Source organism: Anopheles stephensi, chromosome 2 (assembly GCF_013141755.1).
Source record: "Anopheles stephensi strain Indian chromosome 2, UCI_ANSTEP_V1.0, whole genome shotgun sequence".
In the NCBI taxonomy this organism is placed as follows: Eukaryota; Metazoa; Arthropoda; class Insecta; order Diptera; family Culicidae; genus Anopheles; species Anopheles stephensi.
In genome coordinates this window covers 39996779-40009103 of record NC_050202.1, presented here as the reverse complement: position 1 = coordinate 40009103, position 12325 = coordinate 39996779, and the positions used below count along the sequence as shown (strand labels likewise).

Below are 12325 nucleotides of genomic sequence, written 5' to 3'. Positions count from 1 at the left end.
GGGACAGACACAGGGCCAGGCAGGGGGTGGTTGCGACACACGTCGTGGAGCGAGTTCGACCATCTCTCTGTGGCGCTCTGGGACCAACAGGTGTGTATTAAAGCAATAAAGGTGATGCGAAAGAAGTGCTTTAAAATGTGAAGTGTGGCCCCATGACTGGGACAGGGTTTGGCTGGGATGTCGAGAGCAAAGCAGGAAGGTGTAACCCACAACAACAGCCGTCATGGTTGTTGACCGGAAAACGCTCCAATGAGGAACGAATGGTGAAAAAAAAAACGGCAGTGAGTTGCACACTGAGCTTAGGTTGGGTTCCTTTAAAATTGGCTTAGTGCCGAAGCAAAACATAGCTCCGTTGGACCCGCTCAGCAAGGATAGGGGATGTAGGCAGTTGAAGATCTGGGGTGCAAAGGTGGGGCAGAGTGATAGTTAAGGGAAAAACACAAGGGGCAGGGAACAGCAACATCACCATCACCATCAGCAGCAGCAGCAGCAGCAGCGGTAGTAGAGAAACAGAAGACACAACAAAAATCAGCCACGATGATTGGGGCACGAGCGCAAAATGTTTCGGTTCGTAGAACACACTTCTGTTGTCGGTGGCGTGTGCGCGCGCCAACCTGGAGAAAATTGTCCGACCCTTCGTCTTGGGCGATGATTGCGTGTTGTGTGTTACCCTTTTCTTTTTCCTACTTTTCCCTGTTGTTTTGCTCTCGTTTGTGTTCCCCCCTTTTGCTATGGTCCCCAGTTAATGCTGTGTTTGTGAGATGGAACAACACATGTGAGAGCTATTATCTATTATTTGTAAACTATTTGAACTATTATTTGTAAGAAAATTGGCCTCTGATGTACTGCATTTCTAGCACCCCAAACGACCCATCACAGGAGAGTAGCTGTTCAACATTTTTATTTTGTTGCAGCCAACAAACCTGTTGTTTTGATATCGAGTTGTGTGTGACGACGTATCATGCAATTGATAAATACAATTAGCCGGCTTTGTGTGTCAAAAGAGTTGCATGATCCCTTGCCCTACTGCAAACCATTCTTAGGATCATTTTACTGTTAAATCTCTTAACTTAAACTCCTTTACATCTGGAATCTTTTTCCCGAGAGAGGAGGTCATGCTCCAAATAAATAATTAACCTCCTCTTGAACTGCATGGCAACATTGTTGCGCTTTTTCCCCTTCTCCGGTGTTTAGTTATACATTCATATTGCAATTGCTAATTTTCTCATTTTCTTGAAAGCAGGATAGCAGCGTCCCTGGAATGGCCATAGTCATTAAAACAAATCTTAGCAAAGGGGCTGTTCTGGGTAAAAGTAGTAATGACCTACTACACGGCGGTGGTCCCCTAGTGTGAGACTGACTTTGAAGCAGTGAGAAAATTGCGCCGGAAATAGTCCGCAAGACAGACCAAGGTCGGCCATGATAGTAGTTGGAGCTCTTAGGATACGAAATTTCCAAGCCGTAGTCTTTCAGCAGCGAACTGCTAAACAACCTGTACGCACCTGATGTATAGTGATCATTACGTTTACAAAGCCAAGCTCATAAACCAAATTTAACAAGCTGCTTCTTAATTGATTTTAGACTTGTGACAAAGTATTTGATAGTGGCAGTCGAAGATTCTTCTTTGGTACTTTGGTACAGCTTTCATTACTGCTTTAATTGTACTGTGGAACGGTTCGAACGGGATTTAAGATCATAAGATGATGATTATCTGCATTGAAGGTTGATAATGATGAAGTCCAGGAACATATTTTTGTATTTTAAAGCGAAGGAAGCCATTAGTGGAATAACATCGGACCAGAAATTGTATTTGCCCTGGTCATAATTTTATCCAACAAGAGAGTTCTGTCAATGATTCTTAAATGTATATGTACACACAAACAAATCCTGGTTTACCAAAAAATATACCAGTATACCCCTACCAAATTTATGAAACTTATAGAAAAAGTATAGAAATAAACCATATGGCACACTCATGCCTCGTTCTTTGGACATCTTCGATCCATAGTGGGAAACGATCATCGATCGCGTCTTATGAAGCGTTGTTTGTTTGTTTTGGTTCGATGAAATCGAATCTGAGATTTAGAAAGCTAAGACGACAAGACAGACGTACGGGAAGCAGAAGGTGCATATTCGATCTTCATCTTTCACAAGCCGAAATAGAAGAATAGAGAGGACTGCCTCAACTGATTCGCGATTGAACAGACGCGTCGGTTGCGTGATTTATGCTTCGTGGAAAGTAGATGAGGCGCAAAGCACGTTCATTGCAATAAACAATCGTTATGTGCCCGTGCTGCAATTAGTTCGCTTCATATTTCTGTCCTTCATAGTGCTAGGGTTTTTTTTAATTTAAAATCTCTAACCTGTGCCGTGTTTCTTTAAGCTAAAAAGCACCTGGAAATGAGAACATTTCTTGCTCGGATTTGGTTGGTATCGGTTATTGTGCCAGAAATGAGCATGGAAGGGATACGCACCAACAACAAAAAATAACCCGCCGCGTACTAGATTTCAGCAGGATGGAAAGAATAAGCGGAAAACAAGAAACAAAAAAGTGCTCACCATCTGTCGCCTTGTTTTTGTCGTGTGCCATAGTGGAAAGCATTGGACCGAGATAGATATATCTCTGCTGTGGGTGAGAAAGAGAGTGAGAGAGAGCATAGTGAAGGATGTTGAAAATAACCCCTCGCAGAAAAGAACGCGCGTACCCGATGGAAGTAATGCGTGTGTATGTGTGCACATGGTGATGGTGAGAGAGAAGGCTAGAGAAATCATGGTCTGTAAAAAAAAAAATACAGTGGTTGCGAGAAAAGGACACACGAAATCTGCCAGAACCTGAAACCAGACGCCGGTACCGGAAATGCCGGGGGAAAATGTTCTGAAAAGAGGGCCCCCGCGTCCTATGGTTGCGCCGGAGAATAAGAGGGAAATGAAAGAAAACGGGTGTCGCGTCGGTTTCGGTTTTGCTTCGTTTTTCTCTTTTTTCTTTCCTTCTTTTCCCTCCATCCGGTAACGAAGGGAACACTCCCTACGCATTTCCCATCGTAGGCGCGCGCTGATATTTGATGGATACGAGGATTTGTGTGCGTGTGTGTGTGCATTAATGAAAGAACCTTTTTTTCGTAGGGTGTTGTGTGGTTCGGTGGTGGGTTTAGCTGGTGGGAAATATGTTGGGAAATTGGCGCGAAAGCGAGATGGAAGAGCATGGACCGACTGCAGTAGGCTAGGGTGTGAAAAGGATCAGACGAGGACTCACTACGGAACGGCGGTGCAACGGAATTGAGCTGCATTTGCTATGCAAATACTGTCTCCAGGGATCTTTTTTCGTTATTGGTGCTAGTATCGAATTATTTATCACTCTAATTAGCATCCTCTGAAATGGATAAATTCTGTAATATCATGATTTTTTTTATAATGGTCGGAAGATCGTCATTCTAGCATTAGCACCAATCTCTGTGTATCAACGACACCACTAAAAAGGCAGGTCGTGGTCGAGCATGAGCACAGTAGATTGGGTGATAGTAATGGAGAAAAGAAAGGAAACGCAATGGAGTTAAATAGCAGAATGAGATAGGAACACTGTTCGTGGAGGGCATGCCGGTCCGGAAAGCGAAGCGGAAAGGATGGGGTGTGATGTGGGTGAGGAAGCGTGTGTGTCGTAATGATTGTGACACGCGCGCGCGTATGGAGTTTGGGCTAGAGGTTACCTTGGTTTGTTGAAGCAGCCAGCAGACTGCGGGTGGAGCATTGTACACATAAAATGAGAATGAAGTGTGCGTGTTTGTCCGTGTATCTGTGTGTGTGTGTTACAAACGGAGGGTTATGCTGCTCTCAAAGGGGTTGTGTTCGTAAAAGGCACTAGACCGGTAAGGGCGCACTATGCAGCTTTTCATGGAGTGTGTCTGCGGCAGAGAACAACGTGCCTGCAGCCGTAACGCATTTGTACGCTACTAGCACTTAAGTCGTAATAGAGAGAAAGCGGAACAGATTTTCCACGGTGGGCGAAAGAGATGAAACAGAAGGGTGTGGAGCAGAGCTCGGAAGTGTAGAGCAGAAGGGGGTAAGGTGATGCGGGAAAGTAAAATTATTGTTGATGTTTTCATTACCCATACCGCCGTCACCGCCGCTGTTGTTGCCGATGCTGCCTCTGTTTTACTAGGGACGCGTGCCTGCTTTATTTTCTTGTTCCTTCCGTCATTTCACTATCGGGCCTCCGGAAGGTTCACGCTCGTCTAGCCCTATTTGTCACTCTATTTCTGTCTCAAACACTCTTGCTTGCGACAAGTGTGATGAGCTGTCTCGCTGTCTGTGCATTAGCATCTGTGTGAAATTTGGCCAGAAATCCTTCAACATACAGTCTGCCATCATATGATTGCAATTTTTGCTGTCAACTCAGCGTTAGCTAACCATGTAAATAGTCGGTACGTAAGAAAATCCGAAGTAGAATAACACGGATAGGGTGGTCCGGTCGAGGTCGAGCGATCGCATTTACATCTGGCAAGTGGCACGAGACAGTGTCGAATAATGTAGGGGACAGTGTAGGGGGACAATTTCCAGATGCATCACATTAAGTATGATAAACTAATGGTAAATAACGTCTTTCTGTCTTTCACACATATCAAAAATCATATTTAATCATTTAGTTTATTTTATTAAAAGAGTAAAAATAGTGGAATGTAAAAACAGTTATGAACTAGTTAAATAGTTAAAATATTTGAAATATTTTGTATTACTTTATTTACTAAACGATCAAGATAAACATCCCTTAGCAACCGAAAGAAAAGCATGTGCTAACGTTGTGCAGATCGCTGTGTTGCTTTTGGTGAACAGCTGGATTAAATCTAACGCTACCGCACCGCTCTGAAGAATCCATTCACCGACTCCGCGATCAGCTTGCAAGTGAACGAGAAAAGCAGGAGGTTGTGGCAGGCAGGGCACCACTGCTATGGCAACGGCGTCGCCCGCCATCATGTATGCGTGCAGGCCTGCGTCTGTATGTGCGATTGTGTACTCTGGGTATTGTAGTAAAGTCGCACCCGTGCTAGTTTGTGAATGTATAATGTGCGCCCGCAGAGCAGCTCCGGTCGCGCCGTTGTTGCTCTTCTCGCAACCGCAAAAGGGCACGTGCGCGCAGCTAAAGGCGCTTAGGCACGAGCCACCGCTTCGATGGGTATGTGTGTGTGCGGGGAGAGACGTGTGTTGGGAGTTGGGTGTTGAATGCGCGAGAGTGCGGTGAGCGGAAAGAAGAGAGAAAGCGGAATCGTTCCAACATACCCAACAGCAGCCACGGTAGACGCACGCTCGAAAGCCATCTTGGCACCTCTGCACCGGCGCACTCCCCGCCCTACCCTTGAAAGGGGATCTGGGAAGGGAAAACGATCTGTGTTTGGCGTAGGCTGGCGGCTTTTAGCGAATGCTCTGGATATGCTTTCTTCTCGCATGGGCTCTTTTCCTCTCTCTTTCTCTTCTGCTACTGTCCCGGCCATGCCGCGAGATGCTCGATCGCGCAGTGCGAGATGACGATTGATGATAATGATGACGCCGATGACGACGATGATGATGTTGATGACGGCGTACAAGCAGATGCTCGCTTCATCAGTGGTGTGTGCAGGGCAGAGTTAAACCTTTTCCTCCCGTGCCTACTTTGACAGCGAGGACCCAAGTCCAGCAAACATAAACAGCCTTAGCTGGGAAACCTATCCTCGTAATTTGGTTTACAGATCGTTGGCTACGGGTACAGAGAGTGTCATTTCACAGTAGTTTTACTATAAGTGTGTGCCCATTTTGAACAGTAAGTGCACTTTTTGCTGACGTTTTTGCTAATCTATTACGGCGATTTATCATTCCATAATTTTGAATGATTTTAATGCAATTTGCTTGGTTTGTTATGATAAGTAATGGTCGATAATTGGGAGGTATAGTTGGTAGGGGCGTCAGTTGCTTATATGAATCAATCGAATCGAATCGAATCTCATCCGGGACCGTCTCTTTCTACGCAGGACAGACTATCCAGCAACGCAGACTAACGACTAGAATATACTTCCGATGGTTTTACCCAGTCTAGGAGAATTTTATTATTAGTTGGTTAGATATTTAGAAGTCTTTTGAAAGGGTAAAACGGGAATGAATTTCGATTGCCAAATATTCTAAGGGAATCAAATATTCTAAGCGTTTAATATTAGTAATCTTTACGAATTTTGGACAGACGACGGTTACGGCAATGTCTCTCTCCATCTCTGTATTTGATCGGGCTGTGAAGAGGAAATCATTAACCGAACCCCATTATTCGTCGTAAAGCATTGTAGCTTGGCTAAATGAGCCTTCAGGCAAAAAGGGAACCACCTCCGCACAGTTGGAGAACTGTAACAACATTCCTATTAACCGAGAGAAATTCGTTGACTGCATTAACCCAATCAAAAGGTTCTCTGAACCGTTTTCTCGACCCAGAACACAGTGAAGGCCCCACGGTCTCAGGCATATGGCCTGTCCGTTTACAGGCGTGGGCAGCAGCTGACGATGACTACGATGGCGATGATTATTGTATGATTTGATCATCTCCGGCGATCATCCGTGTCCTGAGTGAGCGGCTGTCGTGTATCTTGATCGCGGGTGTCTCAAACGTTTGCTGGCAAGTGCGCCTGCCTGGTGGCCGTCTGCTTGCTACACTCTACACCTACGACTGATCAACGCAATGGCACATGATTCGGCTTAAGTCGCAGCAACTACCGGAAGAATATCTCCCACGGGTTGGTTGTGTTGTTTCGCCGTGGACTTTCGTCCATTCGCTTCCACGTGATTTAACTAATTTTACGTTTTGGGCGTAATAAAACGCATTAGCGATAGGGAGATAGCGGCCATGTTCCTTAATCGACTGGAATGGATTCAAATGAGTCTGATCGGTGAATCTGCCTCTGTCTTTCCCACAATTGGGTAGTTTTTTCCGGGGAGATTTGCTTCTCCCCCAAAATCAATCCCTTGAAAGGTGGGTTTTTGAACAAATTATACTAAGCATTCATTTAAACCTGGCAAAAGGCGATAAATTTGTTTGAGCGGTCCAGTGGCCGAGACGATTGGGGCTTCGGTCTTCACACGGCAGAACCAAGGATCGTATCCAATCCCGACCGTCTCCCAGGTCGCAGGACTGACTATGGGTAAAATCAAGCTAAAGACAGCCAACTTACGCAGGCCGAACCCTGTCGAGATTGTAATGCCAAAGAAAAAAAAAAACTCGACGGAATAGTTTTTGGTCGCAAAGCAGCTTCTACCCATTATAAACCTAATATATATAAGGCCATTACATGCCGAGAAATTGCTGCTATTCATCTTGGAAATACCAACAAGTAATAGAGACATCTGGAGAGGGCTAGAAAGCTGTCTGAATATCTTAATCCAAGAATCTGACTACCAAATAGACAGATGTCTCTTGAGTAAAACAAATTGTGATCGAAAATTTGCTAAAACAAGCATAAGTTGCAGTTTTTTTCTAAAAAATAATTGCTGATACTCAGGCATAGTACACAACTCTATATTATTCTCAAACGGGACAATGCTCATGAGCAAAAAGCCCTTCTTACATTTAGAGAAACAATAGTGTTCTGTGATCAGATGTTCCTTCACTCGTCGGAGCTGTCTACATTATCTTCTTGGCGACGTTTCCGATGAAGCTCGCCGAAGCCGATGACTGACAGGAGCTTGTCGGTTAGCGCGCTTAACGCTTGGACGATCATTGGTGCGCAACCGAAAGCGGATGGCCTGGCGCCTGCCCGTCCTGTGAGAGTTGGACCGATTTTCTACCAACTCGTATCTTCATCGCAATAGCTGTCTGTCCCGCCACATTGATATCTCCCCATTAGCTAAACAATCGACCAATCTGGGCGAATCGTCCCAACCATGCATTCTACAGCACATTGTTCCATACAAATGCGACCCTCCGCTCGTAATAGCAGCAGTTGTTCGTAAGGTTTTATTTTTTACGTTGGATAATGTAGTGGATTGTTTTCTAGTTTTGTTTTTGGCCATGTGGTTTGCGCTTTCTCGAAGGTAAAGCTCTAGTTTTGCCATAGATTTACGATTGAAATAGATTTGCTACGTTTCTTCTGTCCGAAGCTCTCGGGCATTATTGTTCCGTCGTTGTTGCTGGGCTGATCGTTACGATCGTTAGGTAAGGGAGCAAAAAGCGTCATATGATTTGGTTGGACCGTTGGAGCCATCCGTCTTGCTGCCGGGGAAATTCGTAAAGGAAATCGTTTGCATATGGGAGTGCAAACTGGAAAGATGCTTTTTCTACCCACCGAAAAAAAAAACAAACGAAACAATAACACACACTTTTACACCGTTTGCGCTTGATGGCGGAAAAACAATGGAGAAAGGTGATACACAATAACGAAGCGTCGAAACAAGTGAGGAAGTGGGAGGAAATTGGGAGGGGGGGACGCCATTTTACACTGTGCAGAGAAACACATTCCACAATCACACGTGTGCCGTTTCGGCCGGTTTCGGTCCGCTGCCGTATGATGATCGTGGCATATAGTTGGTTAGTGGTACTTGATTAAGATCACGTGTGATATATATGTGTTTGGTACGGGTATGCTTATTCGTACGCGATTGAAATAGTTAAAACTCATTACAATGGGAGGCCTAGGGCAAGATGCATGACAAAAGAGTTGGTTGCCCTAAAACATTTTATAATCGGGTTAATTTCTACTCTACTGGAATCGTATGGAGATCGGCTTCGTTAGGGCCAACATGGAAATCGTTTAATGTTAAGCGATGTTAAAGTCCTTGTTTTCCCTTTGGCCATTTAACTAAGATCGAATGGAACAGACACGGACATCCACCTTGGCTACTGGTGTATCCTTCAGAATTGCTAAATTTGCTTTTGTTTGCTTTCCTTTTACCTAACTCTACGGAAGTTTAGTAACGATAGATTTAGTAAGCCACTGGCAATCAAGCTGGAAATGAAAGTCATTTCGTAGAATTTATATGTATTTTACAGCTAAAATTTTCTTACGTTTGTTTTTATTTTCAGATGGAAAATTCATCCTGGAACTTGCCCGCGCGCGGGAAGGCGAAAAGACCAACTGGATTTCGGTGCCGCGGAAAACATACTGGCCACCGACGGTTTCCTCCACCAGTGCCAGCTTTCACAAGCACGAAAGCTCCACCTCTCTCAGCTGTAAGTTCATAACGAGCTTGTTTTAAGTATGCGCAACGAAGCACCTACTGAGCCTAATCTTTGCCCTGTTTATTGCTTTCAGTTTCGGATGATAACAGCTCCATTCAGTCATCGCCCTGGCAGCGGGATCACTGCTGGAAACAATCGAATCCTCGTCCGAACATTTCGAAGGAACTGTCGCTCTACTATTTTCGGCCGTTGAAAGCTCGAGTTCGACCACCGTCCCAGGATACCCGCTTACGGTGGCGCCGGAAACGACGTCGTCCCTACGAGTCAAGTTTTCCAGCGGAAGCAGCATCAAAGGTTCCAACGAATTTATCGAATGGATTAGAGGTTGTGGAAAACGGCAAGAGCGAAACGAGGAAGAAAGAAAGCAAACTGTCAACGGATGGAAATGGTGAAGTCGCTCCCGAAAGCCATTCTGAAGAAATGTCCAATGGCACTGCAACACCGATGGACACGTCCGAGGTAGCACCGGCAAGTGAGGACGTGGAGCGAAGTGACTCCCAGCAGCCTAACCCAGAAGAAGATCGACCGCAAAGCAATGGACATCATCTACCACCAAATGGTACCCATCTGCGAGCATCTCATCGTCGCAAACGTCCCGAAGGGAAGGATCTTATTTCAATCATCCAAACGCTCATCGAGCAACAACAAACGAAAGTCTCCAACTCTTTAACGTCTTCGGCGGCGGTGGGTCCATTTCGCTTGGGAACGATAGCGGAACGTGGAAACAATGGTGGCAGTAGCTTTCGTAGTTCCGTGTTTGCGAGTTCGGCCGCTTCGCAGCATGTTTCTCCTCGCAAAAGAATTCTCCGCGAGCTGGAGAAGGTTTCGCTAGACGATGTTGGAAGCAGTGGCACCAGTAGCACGAAACGATCTCGTCCGAAGTCGGGCTCCGCTGCAGGAACGCCCGTCATAGTCACGGCAACGACTGCAACGCCTCTGTCAACGCTGCCGACGAATGGTACGGGAAGTCCTTTGAACGGCGGAACAGCTACTTCGCACGGTAGCAGCAGCAGCAGCAGCAAAGCAAGTGGTCATCTCAATGGCTCTGGATCTATTGCCAATGGTACAGCTGGAGGCACCGGCAAACAGTCGATGAACGGCGCGGGAAGTAGCTTGTCGCCGGCGTCCAAAACTGCTCCAACAGCGCCGGCTCCGGTGTCGAAGCCTTTTAGCAGCTACAGCATAACTTCACTCCTTGGCCACAACAGCACGAGCACCAACAGTGGAGAGTCATCTTCCTCAGCGCACGCCGCCTCGTTTGATGCGGTGCAGCGCAAAACGGACGCATCGGTGGCATCGGTCACATCAACAGCTAGTCATCATCACTATCACCATTCGCAACATCCGCTCTCACCACACCACCACCAGTATCAGGGACTGACGGTGGGTTCCAAATCGCCTGTAATGACGGATTCCTCCCATCATCACGCTCACTACCAAGGACAGCTAGGAGGGGGATCGAATCGCTACGGTGCTGGATACAGCACCAAGAAACGATCGCCCAGCTACGGAGGAGGTAATGGGACAGCCGCATCCCCGGGGGCAACTTCTTCCGCCGGAAGTGGCAGTGTAGATCCGTACGGTAATACGATCCGATCGCCCGATCTAAGCCCTAGTCCCGAGCATCATCATACTCATCAGCAACATTCTCATCACTCCGCGCACCATCATACGCCGGGGTCAGTGTCCAACAGTGGTGGTGGTGGCGGTTTTTCGCGCTACCGCCAGCACCCGTACGGCGGTAGCCCAAGCAGCTACTCTTCTGCGCCCTCGTCTTCTCGCTTTTCCCCTTCGCCCAGTACGAACGACTCAGCGACAACGCCACCCTACTCAGGATCTGGTGCGCGATCGGCACTTTCCTATCGAACTGCCCATCAGCTGGGTGGAAGTGGCAGTCAGGGACATTCTCCACCGGCGAGCAACGGGTCGCCCCAACATTATTCCCGTGCGTCACCGTTGAATTTTGGTCGAGCAGCTCAGCATTCGTCGCCGCCGCCGCCGCAACATAGCCGCAATGCCGGCACGTCCTCATCGCCCCGTGCATCCCCAAATGGTGGTGTCACAACGAGTCACGCTACTACGCCGACGTCTGCCATGGCATCATTGACGACTGGAGTGTCGCCTAGCAGCACCATACGAACGGTGCCGAAGAAGACGGCAGCTCTCCGGCAACCATTTGCCGGTGGTCATTCACCTTCCTCTTCATCACCATCCCGCGAACGTTCCAACTCGAACGCTTCCAGCTCGTCGGTCAAGAAAGAACCGGAAGGATCGGATTCGGTCGATGGGCCTTCCCTGAGTCACTACGGCGGGCCACCATCTACATCGCCGGCCGGTGTAATCCGACCGAACACGATGATTGCATCGCCGACTGCACATCATCCGGTTGCGAATCCATTCTACCCGCTGTATCCAACGCAGCTTGCTGCCGCATCCTCCGCCTCGCCGTCGATGAATCCTTCCGTTGTGGCCGCCGCGGCCGCCGCTGCTGCCAGCTCCGTGCCGTTCCATCCGGCGTCGCTTTCCTACTACCAGCACATGTACAACGCGGCCACGATGGCATTTCGCTCCCCGCTCTGGATGCACTATCCCGGACTTTCAGTACCGCACGCTCCGCACGTGGTACAATCACCACACCATCTACCACCATCTTCCTCGGCCCCGCCTACCATCCCGCTCGCTGATCGCCAACGCATGATCGATCGGTCTGCTGCACCATCGCCCCCGCCCGCACCACCGGCATCTTTAGCGTCAATCAAGGCGGAACCAACGGATTCGCAACGATTACAACATTCCATCCTAGCCACGCCAAGTACGACAGCAGCCGCCGCACTCAACTACAGTGTTACCGCGCTTTCGGCGTCCTCGCGGGACATCCTCAACAATGGTGGCAGTGCGTTCTCCTCACCGGGTGGATCGAACTGGCCGACCGATGCCGTAGGCTATCAGCACCATCCGGACCATATCTCGCATTCGGCTGTCGGAGCGTCCGGAGTAGTGTCGGCAACCGCCAAAGATGAGCCCAGCAATGGTGAGTGCCTGCAAGGGCTGCGATCATCATGTAAGACCGAGAAAGAGACTTCTAACAACAAATAATTGGTTTTTATTTTGGTTTTGAACAATCATCTTCCTGTTTTTTGTGTC

General features: G+C 47.7%; 1 protein-coding gene across 13 annotated transcripts in view; it reads left to right on the top strand.

Annotated features, from left to right (window-relative positions):
* LOC118507891 (protein hairless) overlaps positions 1-12325 on the top strand; it is a 35173-nt gene that overhangs the window by 17847 nt on the left and 5001 nt on the right. For 12 of the 13 annotated variants that reach the window (XM_036047129.1, XM_036047130.1, XM_036047132.1 and 9 more), the window contains exons 4-5: positions 9026-9172; positions 9255-12242. In XM_036047129.1, coding sequence (XP_035903022.1) covers positions 9026-9172; positions 9255-12242 — 3135 coding nt within the window. The remainder of the gene's footprint in view (positions 1-9025; positions 9173-9254; positions 12243-12325) is intronic. The other variant, XM_036047142.1, reaches the window with a different exon arrangement.